This window comes from Drosophila teissieri, chromosome X (assembly GCF_016746235.2).
Source record: "Drosophila teissieri strain GT53w chromosome X, Prin_Dtei_1.1, whole genome shotgun sequence".
Classification (NCBI taxonomy): Eukaryota; Metazoa; Arthropoda; class Insecta; order Diptera; family Drosophilidae; genus Drosophila; species Drosophila teissieri.
In genome coordinates, this window is record NC_053034.1 from 2698333 (window position 1) to 2719068 (window position 20736).

Genomic DNA, 20736 nt, shown 5'->3' on the forward strand with positions numbered 1-20736 from the left:
TAACAAGAGAGAACGCTATAGTCGAGTTCCCCGACTATCTGATACCCGTTACTCAGCTAGTGGAAGTGCGAAGGAGAATCTTCAACACTGACAGTTTTTGTCGGTTTGAGGGCGTTAGAGTGGGCGTGGCAAAAAGTTTTTTGGCAAATCGATAGAATATTACAAGACTAATACAAAAATGAAAAAATATCAAAACATTTTTCAAAAGTGTGGGCGTGGCAGCTTTGGGCGGTTTGTGGGCGTTACAGTGGGCGTGGCAAAAAGTTTTTTGGCAAATCGTTAGAAATTTACAACACTAATACAAAAATGAAAAAATATCAAAACAATTTTCAAAACTGTGGACGTGGCAGTTTTGGGCGGTTTGTGGGCGTTAGAGTGGGCGTGGCAACATGAATCGACAAACTTGCGCTGCGTCTATGTACCTGGAGTTCGTATGTTTAATCTCAACTTTCTAGCTTTCGTAGTTCCTGAGATCTCGACGTTCATACGGACAGACGGACGGACAGACGGACAGACGGACAGACGGACGGACAGACGGACGGACAGACGGACGGACAGACGGACATGGCCAGATCGACTCGGCTACTGATCCTGATCAAGAATATATATACTTTATATGGTCGGAATCGCTTCCTTCTGCCTGTTACATACTTTTCAACGAATCTAGTATACCCTTTTACTCTACGAGTAACGGGTATAATTATGAACGTGTTTTATTTTCAATGGTGGCCACGGAAGGGCTTACAAGAGAAGCTGGACAATGCAATACAATAAATAGCATACTTGGTCTAAGTAGCCATGCGATTGCAGTACAAATACACCCCTTTTAAGTGCCTCCTTGAATACGTGATCATTCAGAGCATTGCAATTATGCAGCTAATTGCACAATTAAAGCAGTTGCACTCGCAGCCCGCAGAAAAGAATTAATTCCCTGCACTGCCAGCACAGACTGTATCTGCATGCGAATCTCAATCTGAATCTGAATCTGAATCCGAATCTGAATCGAAATGGGAATCCGTCTATATCTGACGCTATATCGAAGAACTTTGCGCTGACCCAAACCAATTCGAATCGGTTTGAGCCGCCTTGCCGCCCCCCAAAATCGAATGAACGCGAGGGCAAGGCAGAAAATAAACAAACAAATAAATAAATAATTATGGCGGAGAGCAATCTATGTATATGCGCTTTATTTTTAAAGCATGCCTTGAAGGAAATGTTTGCCTGGCCGAAAATAAAGCGACTCGCAAATTTCGGTTTTCAGAAAGTGTGGTCGCGTTTCAGGTTCAAGAACATTTGTGCGTCGTTTAAAATACATCGATTTACAGATACATCTAGATACATGGTTTGGCATCCAAATTTTGAGCACTTCCTGGTACTTTTAATGTGATGAATGTGTGTGACCTCTCTGCTTTCTGAAGCACCAGAATCACATAGTAAGAACGCCTAAAAATGCCGACACGTTTCTCTTGTCTTATCTGTGAGCAAATATTTTGATTAAATTGTAATTTGCCTGCGATTGCAGTTTATTTCTGTTACAGCGATCTGTCATAAGAAATGCGCCGCTGGTGACTTAACTTGTTTGATTGCCGCCACTGCAAACAAATGTGCATGTTTTCGATGCGAAAAATGCAAATCAAGTGCAATCAGCAACGATTGAATGGCCAATTGAAAATCGGAAAATCTGGAAATCGGGAAATCGGGAAATCGGTGGGAAAATGCAGAAATGCTCTTTGTGTCACTGGGCGTATACGCAATATATTGCTAATTGACTTAAGGCATACAATCTGTGTAAGTCCCCATGATTGTGAACTTACCTCTTCGTGGTAGCGGTGGGCGTGGCAATGGTGAAGTCTCGTTATCGTTATCGCTGCCTTAACCGAGTCCTTGTTATCGGTTTTATCGTTATCTGGCCGATTGAGCTTCGATATTGCTTCCATTCAAATAGTTATCGCTGATTTTTGGTGTCGTCGACTTTTGTTATGTTTTACCGTCGTTTTTTGTTTTTGGCGCAATTATCTGACTCTGAAACCCATAGAACGAGATCGTCATCATCGGGGCATCCTTATCTAAGCATTCATCCGGATGTGCACATGCGATCGGATCAAGAGATCCACACGATCGATCCACACGTTTCACCCAATTCTACCCAACGGCCAAAATATAAACAATACGCAACACGTGAGTCGTGGATTTTCTTGTGGCCCCCAAAAAGCGAAAGTCTGCCGTGCAAACGAGTGCGCAATAGAATGGGCAGAACGAGACGGAGCGCAAGGAAAATTTGTTTTGCCAAGAAGGAAAATGGAAAATCTGATTTAATCTTGTTTATTTCGGACACCCAGAGGGTGAGTCTGTCTGTTATTTCGATCGTTTTTAGTACTCATATACTTCGTTTTGTTTATGTTTTTTCTTTTTTTTTGTGTTTAAATTTTTTCTTCGTTTCTTACGCACAGAAAATGTGCCCTGTCTGCGATTCTGAATTTCCTATTGACAAGCCATTCGAAAGATGTCCCAAGGAAGAGAGGTATTGCAAAATTTTCCTTTAGCCCAAGCGGGTAAAGTTCCCAATACCCGTTGCAACCGGTTATACCGGTTCATCTCTGGAACCATGAGTTTTCAAACTAAACTGTTGCCGAGAGCTATTTCCGTCAGCAACAAGTGCCGACTTTGGGGTCTATATTTGAATGTCTTGCATTGGAAAATGATGTGCCCCAGTGACGCAGCACTTCAGCACTTCACTGCTAGATGATTAATACCACGTATTTATAGATATATGTATCCGAATCGGAAATCCGTCCGTCCTTCTGATGCCAATGGGAGGTCAAAGTGCCGAAAGAGAGATGATGATCAGATAGAGAAGAATTCGAATCGGGAAGGTGGACCAGACCTGTTCGTTCTGGAATGGGGCAGTTCGGACCCACCATTCTGTGAGTCTGCGGTAAAAATACACACTCTTCAGTGCTGACGTTGACATTGGGTGACGTCTCTTTCGACCAAATGGCTATCTGGCATAAATATATAATATATACGCTTATATCCACTAGATCGGTGCGTGATGTCGGGCCAAGTGAGCTAAATGCTCGTGCAGTCAGTCTGCTGAACTCGAATACGGATTTGGATGCCATTCGGACATTGCTGAACCGGACGGACACGTGCGAGTTGGCCAGTAGCGAGTAGCTAGTACTTCCCCTGCAAACAGGCCATATTTATCGGGGGTGCTGGTCCAATTCGAATTAGCATGCAAATACGAGGAGAAACAACGGCCAAGTGAAAAAATATTCCCACAATTTAAATGCAAATTTTGAGTAAACAAAACCAGGCGCACAATATTTACTTGTGTGTTATTTTCCAGGCTGAATATGAAATGATATATCAATCAAATTATATGTAAATACGAGTATTGCAGCAGTTCTCCGCCCCTAATTGCAAAGCGCGATCGCCGGTACAGTCTGCATGGCGAAGGGTCAACGCTGCGATAACGATAACCAAATCGGTGGCTCCACACCCTTCACACTACGCAATTCAATCCTTACTTTGTGGCTGTTTTCCGCTTTCCGGCTAGTGCGTTCGATCCTACTTGGTCTTTTGGTTTTTTTTTTGTATTTTTATTTCGTTTTTAATTGATATTCGGTATGGGAAACAAAGTTTTCCACTGTTTTTCCAACTTGTACGATTTGTTGATGCTTTCGCGCTGAAATGTGTTTATAATTTGGAGTCTTGCCAGGTGCTTTAGTGGTTCGATTTTCTTTTTATTTGCTTGGTTAATGCTTGTTAATTTGGTTGTATATGTTTTTTGTTTGCGCTTTAGTTGTAATTCATTTATATTGATTTCTTCACGCTCTAGAAACGCTTGCGTTTAAATCGCTTTCAGTGGGAATCGAATGAGGATCACTAAACGATTTATTTTCATGTGTAATTTTTATTACGCGCTTTCGATTGCTTTTATTGCTATTATACGTAGACGTATTTTTACTTTTATTTATATTTTTATTTCTATGTATTTTTGTTTCAGCTTTTTATAGATTTTTTCAGTATCGGATAATCGCAGATTTTGTGTGCTAATGTCGCGGCTTGAACTTTAAAACTGAAAACGAACGAATTTCAGATGTGATGTTTCGCATTGTTTAGTCCGCTGTGCGGGAGCTCTATTGTTGTTGTTGCTGTTATTGCTGTTATTGTTGTTATTGTATTATGTTTACTACTGGCTAGGTGCAGCACGACAGCGACGCCGGCAGAATCCCAATCCGAATCCCAATCCCAATCTCACCGATCCCAGCCCCAAGCCCCTGGACACCCCGGTGCCGCCACCAACCCCATAGATCCATCCCCGATCTCGGTCTCACCCCGCCGTTCGCGCACCGCCCATTCCCACAATGGAGCGCTCAATGAGCTTGAGTGTCATCCACTTAGGAAGCGCCAACCACTGAACTCGCCAGCAACAGTACCAAAAAATACAACAAGTACAAAATAAAGCAGAGAAAAAAATCAAAATATATACAACAACCACTACAGCAATGAACTGGGGACGGCGGCAGAGGTCGATGTCGACGTCGCAGATGATTATAATACAATGGACGAGATAATGCGAGCGATCATGTAAATTAGATTTGTCTCAGTGCGGACGACGTTAGGTTTAGGTGTATCTGAATCCAAGCTCAGCAAGAAGAAGAAGATTCCCAAAGATCCCCAAAGATCGCAACGATCGCCAAGAAAAGCAGAAACAAAACCCGACATTTATTGCATTATGCCGCTCAAGTGCTCTTCGTTGAGTCCGAATGCTGCTTGGATGCTTTTATTTCCATTTGCCTGTTTTTCCATCTTTTTCTCGGTGGGTTGCTTCTTCAATGGAATTGATATCAAGCAGAGCTTGTGGGCGTGGCATTCCTCCAGCGAGTGATTCAGTAGGCGACAACAACAACATAGACAAAAACAGGGAAGAGAGCTCACCAAAATAATAATACGAAATACACTGGCCAGAGCCAGAGCCAGAAGCCAGAAGCACAGCAAATTGAAATAATTCAATTAATTTGCATTGTAAGTATAAGTACGGCTGAATTGTAATCAAAGAAAATGTGGGGAGGCTGGTAAACGAGTGCGCTACAATGAAATCAGTTTAAATGAATATGCCAAGTGGCCACTCGAAGGCAATTGATGCAAGTGAATGCGCGCAAAAGCCACCGAACATTCCACAAGAGCTCTGCGGAAGGAAATAGACTGAAAACTGACTGTTCGCTGTCAATCGGCAAAACGATTTTCAAATTCAAATGAAAAAGCGCGCTCAACTGTCTAGCTCTCTGAAGCTCGCTGTTGCGGAACTGGATCTTGGCTAAGGTATCGATAAGTTATCGAAATGGTTCGCGCACGTGCTAGGCAATACGCAAGTTATCCCTGCTAACTTCGAAGAAGAACCCAAGGTTCGTGTATTAGCTGAATGTCAATGCACACCGAAAAAAACATATCGTAAATATAAAGATATCAATCTACTTGTCAAACTAATTTTATAATTTGTATATTATGCCATGCAATACTGGCCGCCCTATGCAATCTAACAAAGTCCCTCAATAACTTTAAATTTCTAGAAAGCGTTAAAACCTAACCCTAAGCCCCATTTTGAGATCAAGTCAGATGTACGAAAATAGCAATTCACTTTATTGCTCTCCTAGCCTAGCAAAAAAAAAATTGGGTTGAGTTTAAAGCAAAACGCATAGCATTTCCAGGTGGTCAAATCTGGGGGCTTGTGCTCTGTATTCTCCACATTCGCGACTTCATCTCGCCGCACAATAATCGGTATTAAGTTTAGGATACAAAAAAAAAGAATGGAGCTTCAGTAGTTGTCACCGGCTTGGGCGGCTGGCCCAGAACACATTTTATTCAGAACGCAACATCTTCTCCTTTTGGCGCTGCAGCTTCTTCTTGGAGAGCTTCTTCTTGGTGGGCTCGTCATCGGTGGCCTTGGAGACGACCTCCTCCTTCTCGGTGAGGATGACCTCGACGTGGCACGGCGACGACATGTAGGGATTGATGCGACCGTGGGCACGGTACGTGCGGCGACGCAGGCACTGGGCGCGGTTCACCTGGATGTGGTGGACGACCAGGCGGTCGGCATCCAGACCCTTGCAGTCAGCGTTGGCCTCGGCGTTACGCAGCAGCTGCAGCAGGAACTCGGCGGACTTCTTGGGCCAGCGACCCTGCGTGGTCTTCCACTGCTTGGCCTGGGCACAACGACCGACTCCACCGTTGAAGCGACGGAAGGGCACGCACTCCTTCTGGTCGATGACGGCCTTCAGGTAACGCTGGGCACGGCGCAGGGGCATGCGCTTGATGGCCTGGGCGGTCTCATGTGTGTTCTGCAAAATGATGAAGTAATCTTTATTAGTTGTGCTTTGTGATACATTATGATGATGTTGGATGATCGTAAGTCACGGACTGGGGGAGTACTATCGATTTGTGCCAAAGTTCAGGTAGAGACGCGAGCATTGATGGCCAACACGCCGCTGTTTTACAATGACTGGGTTTTGCTCTGGGCACAGCTTTCAATCGGTAATCTTCCATGGAGGAGGACCACCTGGTTTAAAACTGTGCCCATGTAGGAGGAGGCGAATAAATCATAACAAATATCATGTTAGCTATTACAGGATTGGCAAATGCCAATGGCATCAAACTATTGCTTAATTTACAAGTTATCAGCTTAAGCTGCTAGATTTATATTCTGTGGTTGGCTAACTAGCTAGATATGAGCTTGATTTAGTGGATTCCCTGATGTACTTCATTAGTAGATTCATTGGTAGATCTGTGCCAGGCTACAGGTAGAGACTAGCTCATTGAAAGCAGCAGGCCGCTGTTTTAGCAAGGCTTTGGTTTCGCTCTGGGCACACCTATCGTCAGCAGTTGTCCAGGATGGAGCAACCGCCTAGTAACTGGGCATGCCGAAACACTTGATGGAGATTCTTGGAGAATGCTTGGGTTGTGGGCGAGATTTTAGAAGAGGGCGTCCAGAGATTCGGGACTTGGCACTCAGCTGATGAACTCGTCCATTTGGAGGTTTCTTCTGGCAGCAATGCAAAAGCGAGATGCTGCACAATCGGCTGGCATTCACTGATTTAAGCTGCGGAGTTCTGAATACGGGATACCCTGGATAACCCGGGTTCATTTGACTCTTCTGGGTAGGATTCTCACCTTGAAGTGCACACGTAGATTGGGCCCGCGCGCCTTGCACGACTTGGCCACGTTGTCTGACTCGCGTGAGTAACGGCCCATTTTTCAATATCTGCAAGGAACATGAACAATTAGTAAGATATCCTAATATTTCTTATGACAAAATAGCACATCCGGTCAAGATAAATCGACAGCAGCAGCAGCTTTGGCAAGCCAGCAAGAGAAGTTTTAAATGGATTTTGATTCAAATTTACATGCATGTTTATTTGAAATTGTACTAGTGCGCTTCTTGAGACGCTTCATAAGTATCAACTTTAAAGGGTCTTATTTTTCGACAGAAGTATTAATAGTGAATTTTAAACAGCTGCAGTGAGCTAAACCTGCGATTAGTGCTTGGATTAACTATGCTTTTAGTTGCTGCTACTATTATGTTGACCGGCATTGTGCAATACGCAAAATGCGCGACTTTTGCCAATTTCCTGCTCATTTTCGAGGGCAACCTAAATACGCTGGCGGTCGTGTATAAGTCTCTCAAGAATATAACCAATTTGAACAGCAGTTTTTATCTAAAAACGCGGCAATCAAAACACGTGCAAAATGAGCGAGAGAAAAAACTAAGCGGCTGCCTGCTTGTGTGTGTGTGCGTGAATGAGTGCGCATGTGTGTGCTCCTGTAAACAACAACAATTCCGCATGAATTCTGCTTGTTGAAATCCTTTGAAAACCGCCTAACTTGTGCATTTAATTGAGGTAGCACTTTATTTGAATAATTTAAATCCTTTTGAAAACACTATGCACACACACACACAGACGCAATGACAACACACGCATTTCTGGAACATTTTACACTATATATCACAGAAAAAAAAAGATAATGCCATCAAGGCATATATGCTCGCGATCCATATCGTGCATTTGATTGTTTATATGGTGCAACTTTCGGTTTCGACCCGCAGGCCCACAGTAAAAAAATATGTAAGAAAAAAAAGAATTGGTTTTGGTGCAAACGCATTTTCTGGCCGGCCAATTGGACGTGTTGATTTCCACCAGCCAGAATTGCGCCGCCAACACCGTTAACACGACCGCAAACGTACCGCAGTGCCCTGGCTACAAGTAAATGAGTTTGGAAACGTTTAAAGTGGCAATTTACGGAAAATAACTCGCTGGGCACATGCACTCACCGGAAACGTGGAACGAAAAAGAAAGGAAATGGCAGTTTCAGTGTTAGAAATCGAGTCCAATTAGAGTGGCCGGCTGGCGTTCGCAGCGTGTGCCTAAAATAGGCCAGTAATCCCTGGTTTATTACGGACGCAAACCAAATGCTGGCTCCCTGGTAGTATCGAACAGAAATGTTAAAAGTGTGACTGTGTTGGAAAGCGAAACGCATAGGGGATCGATGCGATGGTTCAAGGCCCTGCTGAGCTTAGCGGTGACGTACACTATCCAGTGCTGCAAAGCACCAACGGTAAGCTGATAAAAAAAGTAGTTTAAATATATAAATGTGATTATTTGAAATATTCAAATTAAAAGACGTTATTGCCAGCAAGTTTGTTGTAAAAAATGAAAAAAATGCAGTTTGATTGAAAAATAAAATAGAGAATTATTGCCGAAACCCGGGATTGAACCGGGGACCTTTAGATCTTCAGTCTAACGCTCTCCCAACTGAGCTATTTCGGCACTCGAAAAATTCCTGGCGATCATCGCGCCATTTTAATTGAAATAAAAAACTAATCCTGATTCTATAGACTACGAGCTCAACTGAATCCGAGTTAAGCAGGCACAGGCTTTTAATGAAATGGAAATGGAAACTTCCCAGAGCTCTGCATAAATTACTCACTTCATTTATGAACAATAGTGGCAGGCATTCACTTGAGCCCCAAATTCCCATAGCTTTAAAACTCAAATAAAATTAGTTAAATCATAAATATTTGTGTATTCTGTTGGCCCAAATTAAATGGTGGGAAACAGTTCGTTTATTAAACAGATTATTCGAATTTTGTGGTTTTGGACTAATGGATTCAAAAAATACTTGACTAAAAAGTGTGACGTCGTTTTGAGACTGCGAAACTTCGAGCATTTTTGCGGTTTGTCGATAATAAGTGTGGAAAATAACTAGCACCTGGGGGCAATGCATTTTAATTAAGCGACCTGATAAAACCGATCGAGCCAAAAAGGCCATATACTCTCAATAAGCCGCACTGCATTGTCCCTTTTCTGTTAGTCATTTATTAGCGCGTTCGTTCTGGACATGGCCATAAAAATGCCCGTTGCTAATCGGCCGGCGATCAAAAATAAGACTGCGGATCAAACCGGTCGGGAAGGCGATGCTCCACCGCTCACCACTGACCACCAACCACTGATCACCAACCACTGACCACTCTCCAAATCCTGCGGCAAATCCCAGTTCTTTGCGCACTCAAAGTGGGCGACCAACGCGCAGAGCAATCAGTGAAAAAAAACAATACCTTTATTGTTTTGTAATTGGCGCGAATTCAACACTCGTATAGTTGTATATTTTTAGTGTCCGCGTGCCCATTCAATTTATTCATGATTCACGCCTAATTGCAGGTGTCGCTCGATCACTTGGATTTCCATCTCTTGAGGTCAAGAGTCGAGGAACTGGAGTGTCTGGAGTGTCGCAACTGCTGCACGTGCCATGTCGTCCGTAGCTCCACGTCCATGTCGCTACCCCAAGGATCCGGTTCCACACCACACACACACACACACACTCACTCACACACGGTGGCACTTAACTGGAGCTACCAACCGAGGGATTGGGCCTTGAAATGCGCGGCTCGTGGGCGTTCAAGCAAGACCATAGGCAAAAGAAACAGAACACTACTCCCAGAACGAAATGCAAACGAATTGAATTGAATCTAAGCAAAGCCTAGCAACCACCCACTGCTCACGTGCACAGCAAGAAAATGTGACTATTTTATGTGCAATTTAGAAATTTAAAAGAATTTATATCATCACCTACTCATATATAGGGGAGTAGGGAAATATTTTAAATGAGAAAACCTCATCTATGATGCACAATTCTTTATTCCCGGTGCACTCGAACTTGAGACTCCTAGAGCCGCCCAACCCAGCCATTCGACCACTTGGAACACCCAACCAACTGACGTCACTACGTGGTGTTCCGTTGACCACGACTGCGCCAAATAAGCATCGAAAAAATTACCCGTAAGAGCAAAGAAACACCTGCAAAAGCCAAAAAGCACAGAACAACACGAGGGCTATACAAAAACCACCACTGGAAACTGGTTCCGCGGGGAAGCTGAGATCTGTGGCTCGAAGAACGGAGATCGGAGCTCGGTGCTCCATGAGTCAGCTGCGGATAGGCGGCTATCGTATGCACCGATTTACGGCACGCACACGAGTTTCCTTGGTAATGATAGTGCCAATGCAGGAGCTGACAAGTCAGTCGGCGGAGTAGCAGCGAAAAAATCCCCCGAAATTGCAGTCACGGACGTCGGACATCGGCTGGGAACTGGATTTTGCAGCGCATTTTAATGTATTCCTCGAATCCAAGAATCCATCCATCCCAGAACTTACTTAACCCATTGGCCAAATGTATGCAAACACTGCAGTTGAAATGCGACTTGTCAAGTGGTCAATCACTTTAAGTGATTGCTCAAATGTGTTTTGATTTATTAATAAATATCAACTTAGTGGTTAAATCAATTGTTTATTTAAGTATGATCAGTGCCTGGAATGGGTTAACTTAACTCAAGTCGGAGGGGTCAGTCAAGAAGATCGTCCGCACAACATGGCACAGACAAGCACCACTCATCATCGGCATGATCGTCGGAACGACCACTGACCACTGACCACTGAGAGAGGAGAACTGAGACGATGGGCAAGGTAGTCATCAGAATGGGGGAATCCACCGTCCAAGTCTCGGCGTTGTGTTATGCGTGGATTTTCCATAGCAGCCAACTGGTTTTCTCTGCGCTGCTGGTGAATCGCTTGTTGTTTTCGCCGCTTTTCGAGAGGAGAACGTAAACAAATCATAGAGGCGGGATCAAGGGCAGCATGATCATGATCACCAGGCATGCAGCTCAAGATGATCAGCCGCGTGGCCGTGACTGTGGCCAGTCAGCATGGATCTATTCGAGCAAAGGATAACTTTGCAAGTCTAGTATCGATGATGATTGGTGGGTGCTTAATCACAAAGGTTGCAAGTGCTAATTTTGTGCCTCATTTTATGTGATTTCCTGCTGCTGCTGCTGCTGGATGTTGACTTTGAACTTTGGTTGTGTTGAGTGCTTAGTTTCCTCATGATTCCTCGTCCAATTGGACGAGATGACAAATGCAGAGCACCTGCACCGGCGGCCAGTTCAAATGTTCAAAAAAGGAGGCACGGCCGTTGAGGATCGGGAATCACCGATTAATCAGTCCTTTGTTCGAACTGCAAGTACTATTTTTGGCACTTGGGATTGGAATTCGGCATCGGAATCAGCATGGGTATGGGCATGGGATGGAAGGGTCATGTTCCCGACATTTGTTCTTGACGAAGCATCTCGGCAACAAAGCGCACTCGCTCTTTGCTGCTTTGCTGCTTTTGCTTTTGCTCTCGGCCTGCTTGACTGCTTTTGCTTGGCTGGGTTTGCTGGCTTCGCTGGCTTGGTTGGCTTGGCGCTTTGCTTTTGGACTTCTCTCGAGCTGAAAGTTAGCATTGTTTAGCTGGCGATGGCAGCGCCGTCGACGTCGCCGTCGCCGTTTGGGCGGTTTTCCTTTTTAAAAACGACGATGGACTGAGCCGTGTTTTAGTTCTGTTTGCAAAACGCAGCCAACTGGACGTGCCCCAAAAAGTCCAGGGAGCACATTTATTCTCGCTTCGGACTGAACAGAGTGTTTTTCACATTTTTTTTTGTACTTACCCCCAACCTATCGAAGTGTTTGTTCTGTGTAAGTGGCGTCTTTCGTCTTTCGTCTGTCGTGTCGCGTTATCTACTCCGCTGATGTTGATTGAAAAATAGAGACACAAGCTCGGATGCTCTGGCTGCAAATTTATGAAAACCAAAGAAAAAAAAAACAAATAAATAAATATTAAAGCGCCTTGACAGTACTCAATTGCTCGCCGACGCGTGCTTGTGTGCAATTAATTTAAATCCATCGAGGGGTACCATAATTCTCCACAGTTTTTGTGTGTCAGTGCCAAAGCTACCGATCAAACGATCGAACAATCGATCGATCGACAGATCGACAGATCGCCAGATCGAACAAGAAAATATAGCAGCAGATCGGCACGAGTGGGAAAGGAAAGTGTAAGTTAGATGGGTGCAGATGAATCAGTGGATTTTACGGGGGGGAAGACCAAGAAACCGCAGACCAGACTTCCCAATCCCAAATGTGTGACGAATGAATCGCAGACAAAAGATTAGTAATAAACTTGTAAGTTCGATGATAATACAGATGCATTCGATACTACTCAATGAAGTCTACAGATCTGAACGATCATCTCCTAACTAGCCTTATAAGCAAAGATCGCAAGCCATTAACGCGGCTCATTAAAGATCGCAGGCAATAAAGACTAGCACTTCGATTGGGTTTGCATTCACGGCGATGATCTGCCAAGTGTATGTGCCAAAATCAAACAATCGTGATTAGTGCGATATGAAAAGATGGAATAAGACGCTAGTTATTAAAAAGCCATATTCCATTTGAAAAGATGCCCAGATGGGAGGCGGAGAAGTAGCCAATGGCACTTCGCTTTACAACGCAAACCATTAAGAGTCTGTGTCTGTCTGTTTGAGCCACATAATATTGACGCAACTCGCTTGCTGTCAACAAATTACGGACGACACTCCCACATCCCGAGAGGTAATGAAGCCACCAAGTTTGGGCTATCTTATCGCCGCGGAACAGCGAGGAAAAGCCCCGAATTGGATTTTAAACAAGACATACGAGTATATAGACGGTCTAATGAATCTTTCCATCCATCGATCGATCGATCGATTCTAATGAGCGAGCAACTGAGTAGCAACTGGGCAATTTGTTCGGAGACGTGTTGTATAAACATGGCATTATCGCAAAAAGTTTGAAAGCTCGATTTAAATGGGAATTTATTAAACAAATTCTGGCAATCATTTAATTTCGACATGAATCGCTTCGCATTCGTTCCCACATCTCGGACAGAATTTCTGGTGGGCGTCTTTCGGTACAAGTGATGGCGCGAGGGGAAGGGGAAGAGTGGAAGGAGGAGGTATCCATTTGGGGGCTACATTGTTGTGGGGCAGTCACGAAGATCCGAGCTGAGCTGGGAGATGCAAACACAGCTGGAAATATATTATGGAGGAGTTAAAATTGCTAATGAACAGCGGCAATTGCATAAGTGTGTCTGATTTTGATTAACATTCCCTTTTCTGTAATTTATATGAGCCTTATATATTATATATTATTACGAGTATAAGTGCATTTCAATAATGCAATCTCCCCATTTGGAAATCAAATCAAAACCGTCTTTGGCCACATTTCCCCATACCGCGTAATTGGTAATAGCTCAATCAGTTTCGATGGCGGAATGTCAGTTCTATATGCGAGCAATATATTGGAGCAATTAGAAAGGTTGCTCAGGTGTCGCAGATGATTAATTTTAATTGATAACTCCGGCATAAGCTGGCAGCCAGCTTAATTGTTCGACTACTCTAATTATGCCAGGCCATCTGGCATCTTGAGTGATATATTTATGTGTAATTTATTGCCCAATCTGGGCGACTAGGGCCACTGCCATTAACTATAATGAGCCAGGCACTCATTATCATCACTGAGTAATGCAACTGCATACTACTGGCCACTCAAAGTGGATCCATCTGATACGATGGGTATCAGGGTAGTCGAATCTGGAAGATAGCAGCCAACCATTTAATCGTCGTCCGCCTGATTTGCATTTGTCGAACAAGCAGAGACGACGTAATTACCCGTAATTCGGGTTATACAGTCCGACGAAAGCCAGTCATTTTTATTGCTTGTACTTGTTGTTGCTTAGAATCCCCTCCAAATGGGGCCAATATTCAGTCCGGAGGATGACTAGCCAGTTTGCATTTGTAGCACTCGGAGTCGCCGCCACCCTTGCCATTGACCACCGGTCAAACCAGCCGGCCGGCCGATCATCGATGCCCAGCAGCCGTATTAATTTATGCTAATAGCGGAACCGTTTCCATCGCCAGCCCTTTGCCAATGGCCCGGGTTCAACTTGGCACGATTCGCGGATCCACATGGCATTTGCATTTGCATCAGCATCTGGTATCCAGTCGAATCGTATCAGGTGGGATGATATGGGATGGGATGCGATTGGATTGGATTGGATTGAACTGGGAGTGCAGTTGCCAGGTGCCTTTATGGCATTTTGTAATTCATTGGGTTCAGGTTGCGAACACCTGGTCCAGAGAAATCGAATCTGATTCATTGGCAGTTTGTCTCTTCCACCTGCCTGTATGCACACACATATAATTTCTCAGGCAGAACATTGGACGGGGATTGCAATAAACGATCTTAACTCCGCTACACACTTAGCTGATCTATAAAACAGTATAATTTTATGATCTTCAGTTTTACTTTCGCCCGTGCAAAGCACTTTGTTTACGCGACTTATGCAAGCCAAATACACAGACATCCGGCATTTCTTCAGGTGGCGTCGCTGGCACTTAGCACCTGGCTCATAATAATGGCCATATGCAAATCACATGGATTCTCTTGGCACCCAGCGGCTGCTAACTGACCACACTCAACGGCAATCCAATCCAATCTCAGACAATCCAGTCCACCGGCTGATGGCTTCATTACGACGACCAGTGTTGAGTGTCGAGTGCCATGCATAAATCAAATTCGCAGACAAAGTCCAAAGGGGGCGTTATCCGTAATCAGTTATTAATTAATTGGCGATCTGCTGCAGAATCCCAGTGTTCGGTTCACACAGGCAGGTGTCAAGGTGGAACGTAGCCGACTACGTCACGCAATCTTAAGTGGCACCACAGATCTTCTATTCCCACAAGCCCCCAAGCCAGCAAACCATTCAAACCATTCAAAGCATTCAAACCATTCAATTCAACTAAGTGACTGTTAATTGTGGGCGAGAAAAAGAGAGACACCTGCCGCACGGGACTAGCCAATAAATTAGTAATATTTATTCGCTATTTATTTAAAAATCAGCCAAATGGCATTAGCTATATGCATGCGACCCGCACCACCCCCGTCGGCCACCCAGAGACCATTCATAATTGGTGGGCAGGTTAACCTTGACTGCGGTTACAAGTCGGGCTGATAAACCGCATTTAAAAGCCAACTTAATACGATTGTATAATGTGCATTATGTGTAATGGGCATGCTTGAGTGCCAGCCATTTGTTGTCTGTCTGTCCGTCTGTCTGTTTGGCTGTTTGGCTGTCAGATGTTCAAAGTGCTTTGCATAGGCGACTAATCGAATCGGGGTTAAACATGAATCGCATCTATCAGCTAGAAAGTTCCCAGAAGTACTTGCCTCTAATTGCCCGGCCCATTGAAAATAAGCCGAGTTTTTAATAGCAGCTAATGATGTGGCAATCGCTGCAATTGCCATCCATCCATATCTAGTAGACTCTATGCGCCCACACATCTGAATCGGATATTCGCACATGTTCACAGTACTCAACTCTCAACTCTCGACTGTCCACTGGATTCGAGTTTCAAAGTTTGGAGTCTCGACTCCGAGTTCGAGCTCTAGCTCGAGGCAACCAAGCCTGACCGTTCTTGGTCTAATCTTGTCACGAACATTAGCCAAGTCGATGCTGTAATGTCAGGGCATTGCGTGATATGTGGTGGAAGGGTAAGGGGGTAGATCGCAGTGCTCCAAACTCAAGGATCAGTTGCGTTCCAAATAGCACTCCATGTGCACACGGAGCACACGAAAATGGTATATTAATTGTGCTAGACAATAATTAAATGCAAATTCGCGATTCTATGCTTTGTGCAATTCCATTTTGCATTAGTTTCATTGTTCGAAAGACATCGATTCCTACTGCTAGTAGGTTTTAAACATTATCGCTCCAATGAGCACCCATATATTCGATAGCCAATGCACGAAGTGCAAATGCGATGGCCTTGCCAAAGAAAGCGAAAGAGGCGAGTTTCCAGAGGAGGGAGGGAGCCAGTCACGTCTGGTCGAGAGTCCGGTTTTCGGTCTATTACGCGCCTTTACTCTATTGGCGCCCTGACATTGAACTAGAAATAGAAAACGCGGCTTACAGCCAAACGACGGCGCACTGGCGGATGTGGATGTGGTAATGGATATGGATGTAATGCATGGCCAAGGAACTGCTGGATCTCCATAAGAATCGAGCAGCAACCTTATTCAGTTCGGACAATAGTCCAATGCCAAGGCTATTTGGCTAAGTCGACAACAATCGGAAATAATACCCCGCTTCCTACATCGAATCTGCATATAAGACTACAGACTACCGACTACCAGACTCACGTGTGAGCTTTAATACCTTTAATACCTATTTATGGCTTCATAAATGTCAAACGCGCAACACGAAGCATCGCGATGATCAAGGTTATGGGATTTTCAATGGGCCGTTAGAGTTGGAATGACTATTATTATTAAAATTGCACCGAACATTGGGCCAAATATGTCGAAACCAGAATGTGTTTCACTTCGGAGACGTTTAGTGCTAACTCGGAACTGGAGACACAAAGACGGATCTCTGTAAGCGTTTTGGACAATGAGCATTGGACAAGCCAATGCCCAATGATCAATGACCAAATGGTAAAAAATGGTTAAAAATGGTATAAATGGTAAATAGAGAACCAGCTGTGCAATAAACCAGGCGGTCAATACACCGAGCATCCGCATTCTCGAGACCTTTTGTTCGACCGCATATCCGTCGGATGGCTGGATAGCTGTCCAGATAGCAAAGGTGTCTGGCCACTATTTTTCCAGCCATGTTCTCGGCGATTCTTGGTATTGACCTTGGCGCTTTTGACAGCCCGGCAATTGTAAGACATAGCCAAAAATTGTAGACAGAATTGTAGAAAAAAAAGAGAAAGACAAAGAACAGCAAAAGCAAATTAACTTGATTGATTAAAGGAATTTCGGTACGCACGTTGGCGGGGCGGGTGTTTGACTGCCAAAAGTCAAGTCGAGGCCCAAAAGCGCTGACTTTTTGCCGGGCTTAACCCATTATGAAGCTTGCCTAATGGCGGTTTGCCAAAAACAAAAAAAAACAAAATAATTTGCCGCCTGCGAGAATGGAGGGTACCACAAAAAATACAAATTGATCGTGGCACTTTGCTCGGTACGGCAGGTAAACGTTTTTGGATCAGTTCAACTGAGCTCTTGGATACCCCATAAATCCCATAGATACATATGTATATAAATTATACAATTTTCCCAGTTCCGTTCCGATTTCCTTGAAAGCGTTGAGGCTTAAAATGCTCAATGTAAGGCCACACAGCTACAGAAAAGAAGGCACAAATTGCTTCCTCATATTGATCATATTGATCTTGAAGTCCATTAAATATTGATTCGTTTTACTTAAAGCCGCCTTTCCATTATCATTATCAGTCCATTAACCAATTTATTATCAAACAAGTACTTTATTTTATAGCGAAATGTTTTTCGATCTTAACTTAATTGTCACCACCTGCAGAGCTCCGATTTGAGATCATTATGCCTGCAATCTATGTGTACAAGTATCTGGATAATGCACGTTAGAGAGATCGCCTCGCGTATCACGTACGCGTAATTGCCTTCACTTTCGTTACGCTGCGAGGGAGAATTATGGACATTGTGCCAAGTTCCTTTCGAAATTCCAGTCACGACAGATCCGATCCGTCAAGTGCTATGCCGAGATTGCATTATGCAGCTGACCTGTGAGCTGACAATCGGAGGCTGGTAGACTCATTAATTGAGTGCTCGCTCGCAGATTATTTGTCATTATGTCGAGCCACTTGAATATTTCCCTCATTGCCCACTCACTCGGTGCAAATGAGAAACGCGATAGTGATGGTCCTCTCATTGGGAATGCGTTGTAGTCAGATAGCTAGCCAATTGGGTTTGTGTACCTTCTTGTTGGTTTTAGTTTATAGTATAGTTTATAGTGAATGGTCGTATTAATCAATGGCGAACTCCTGTCTCTTCCGCAGTCAACGGCCACAATATGATACCTGTTCTGGAGAAACTCAGCGGGTTCTACAACTCCTACGTCTTGGCCGTACTCACGATCGGCTATATCCTGGGCGAACTGGGACACTATCTGATCGGTGTGACCTCCAAGCAGACGGCCATTGAGCTGGACTACGGTGATCATGCCTGCCAGCAGAACACCTCGATGTTCAATCGCCACGAATTGCCCACCCAGTGCTCGGCGGTGGGGAACGAGACCAGTTGCTATGCCCTCGACTTCAACGGCACTGGGTATTGCGAGTGGAACTACAATGGACTGGGCATCGACTACCAGATCCTGGCCGGACCCACCTTCATCCTGATTTTCACCATCGCGGGCGTCTTCATGGGCTTCGCAGCGGACAAGTACAATCGCGTCAACATGCTGACCGTGTGCACAGTGATCTTTGGCATTGCCATGATCCTGCAGGGCACTGTTAAGGAGTACTGGCAACTGGTCATTTTGCGCATGGTCATGGCAGCCGGCGAATCGGGCTGCAATCCCTTGGCCACGGGCATCATGTCTGACATCTTTCCGGAGGATAAGAGAGCTCTGGTCATGGCCATCTTTAACTGGGGTATCTATGGAGGCTATGGCATCGCCTTTCCGGTGGGCCGCTACATCACCAAGCTGAACTTCTGGAATCTGGGATGGCGCGTTTGCTACTTAGGCGCCGGTGTCCTCACCGTGATTATGGCCGCCCTGACCGGAACCACTTTGCGGGAGCCGGAGCGCAAGGCCATCGGTGAGGGTGACCGCCAGACGTCCAGCGGCAAACCGGTGAGCCTGTGGCAGGTTATCAAGAGTCCGGCGATGATAATGCTGATGATTGCCGCGTCCATTCGTCATTGCGGTGGCATGACCTTTGCCTACAACGCCGATCTCTACTACAACACGTACTTCCCTGACGTGGACTTGGGCTGGTGGCTCTTTGGCGTCACCATCGGCATTGGCAGCGTGGGTGTGGTCGTTGGTGGCATTGTGTCGGACAAGATTGTCGCCAAGATGGGCATTCGATCACGCGCCTTTGTTTTGGCTGTCAGCCAGCTAATTGCCACACTGCCGGCCTTTGGATCGGTCTACTTTGATCCGCTGTGGGCCATGATCACGCTGGGCCTGAGCTACTTCTTCGCCGAGATGTGGTTTGGCATTGTATTCGCCATTGTTGTGGAGATTGTACCGCTGCGCGTTCGCTCCTCGACCATTGGCGTCTTTCTGTTTGTGATGAACAACATTGGTGGCAACCTGCCCATTCTGGTGGACCCCGTGGCCAAGGTCCTGGGCTATCGCGGTTCGATCATGATCTTCTACGCTGGATTCTATGGCATCAGTAAGTCGACATGGGTCTGATCACTTTTGGGTACCAATATATTACTAACACCTTTTCTTCACAGGTTCCATCCTCTTCTTCATCACCTGTTTCCTGCTGGAAGGCAAGCCGGAACAGGTCGGACAGCCGGAGTCGCCAAAGAGCCATCCGGATGCGGTGCTCAATGCTCGCCACATGCACGGACACGACAACTCCGTGTTCTCCGTGGACGAGACCCTGCCCTCCAACGGACGTCCTGCCCAACTGCCGCAGCATCTGCAAATGTCCAGCAATGGCTACGACAAGTCCCAGGTTTCGCCGCCGCGACAAAATGGCGCGGAGAGCAGTAGACTATAGATAAGCTTAAACTCCGGAGTGTTTTTTTTTTTATTAAATAATATTATGGAATTTTTATGTTTGGGTGTTCAGATACTTGCTTAAAATTCGGCTAACTGATAATTCGATATCTGCTTTAAGTCAAATATCAGTTTTTATCACAAATAAGCACGAATCCGGAGCAGGTGTCCTTACACCCTGCAATCATAGTCCTAAGCGAGGGGAAGAGTTGGCCCCGAAACACTGTATTTTTAGCGCGATAATTGTGTACTTAATTCGTTAGGCGATTACAAGTGTACAACTTTATTAAAGTGCTGTTTTGTTAATATCAATTGTGTTCGATACTCGCGATTCAATATATTTACCAACTGTAGAGGATCAAAATGGCGGCTATTTCCCATTTTTGCTTTGCCGTTTTCGCTGTGAGTCAGCAGTCAGTTATCATCTTTCTTTATGTTACAATTTTTCAGTATGACCATGTCGCGTCCTAGCGAAAATTCTCGTTTGCCCCACAACTATCGATGACTATCGTGTCATGATGTATGACTGTTATGTGTGATAAGCCCTAAACAATATAATTTTATATTTTTGGCACAGGAACCCTGGCAATTCCTTTTACAGTTGTCAAACACGCACATCAAAGCCGGTGGATTAGCTCTACTCAGTTCTGCATTGCAGCTAATTCTAGCAACATCAAAATCTTGTCAGAAAAAAATAAGAGAAAAAAAACACTAGTTTCGATACCTGCAACCGCGTATGGCGAATTTGTCACGGCGAATTGCAGACGTAGC

General features: G+C 44.8%; 3 protein-coding genes, 1 non-coding gene and 1 pseudogene across 8 annotated transcripts; 3 read left to right on the forward strand and 2 right to left on the reverse strand.

Moving 5' to 3' along the window:
• The first annotated feature begins 1230 nt into the window (after positions 1 to 1230).
• On the forward strand, positions 1231 to 3326 carry LOC122624524. Of its 4 annotated transcripts, XR_006326480.1 has the most exons (6): positions 1231 to 1477; positions 1539 to 1788; positions 2036 to 2342; positions 2451 to 2521; positions 2767 to 2924; positions 3042 to 3326. XR_006326480.1 is itself a non-coding variant. In XM_043804132.1 (5 exons), the coding sequence occupies exons 2-5, from the start codon at positions 2091 to 2093 to the stop codon at positions 3071 to 3073; spliced, it is 513 nt and encodes a 170-aa protein (XP_043660067.1). In that variant the 5' UTR covers positions 1484 to 1788; positions 2036 to 2090; the 3' UTR covers positions 3074 to 3326. The 4 variants fall into 4 exon arrangements, 2 of the variants coding, with proteins under 2 accessions (XP_043660067.1, XP_043660066.1); XR_006326481.1 differs by lacking the exon at positions 2451 to 2521; XM_043804132.1 differs by lacking the exon at positions 1231 to 1477 and having other exon boundaries at positions 1484 to 1788.
• Positions 3327 to 5820: 2494 nt separating this feature from the next.
• LOC122623340 (60S ribosomal protein L17) lies at positions 5821 to 7270 on the reverse strand. Its single transcript, XM_043802431.1, has 2 exons — positions 7174 to 7270; positions 5821 to 6344 (listed from the first exon to the last, which is right to left on the reverse strand). Exons 1-2 carry the CDS (start codon positions 7252 to 7254, stop codon positions 5865 to 5867), a joined length of 561 nt encoding a protein of 186 aa, XP_043658366.1. The 5' UTR covers positions 7255 to 7270; the 3' UTR covers positions 5821 to 5864.
• Positions 7271 to 8755: 1485 nt separating this feature from the next.
• Trnaf-gaa lies at positions 8756 to 8828 on the reverse strand. The gene has a single exon. It is a non-coding gene; the product is annotated as a tRNA-Phe (tRNA).
• A 225-nt stretch (positions 8829 to 9053) lies between these two features.
• Positions 9054 to 10750, forward strand: LOC122624536 (annotated as a pseudogene).
• A 1183-nt stretch (positions 10751 to 11933) lies between these two features.
• Positions 11934 to 20277, forward strand: LOC122623503 (putative metabolite transport protein HI_1104). Of its 2 annotated transcripts, none has more exons than XM_043802700.1 (3): positions 11934 to 12065; positions 18281 to 19630; positions 19695 to 20277. In XM_043802700.1, the coding sequence occupies exons 2-3, from the start codon at positions 18295 to 18297 to the stop codon at positions 19964 to 19966; spliced, it is 1608 nt and encodes a 535-aa protein (XP_043658635.1). In that variant the 5' UTR covers positions 11934 to 12065; positions 18281 to 18294; the 3' UTR covers positions 19967 to 20277. The 2 variants fall into 2 exon arrangements, with proteins under 2 accessions (XP_043658635.1, XP_043658636.1); XM_043802701.1 differs by having other exon boundaries at positions 11942 to 12424.
• The last annotated feature ends 459 nt before the right edge of the window (positions 20278 to 20736 follow it).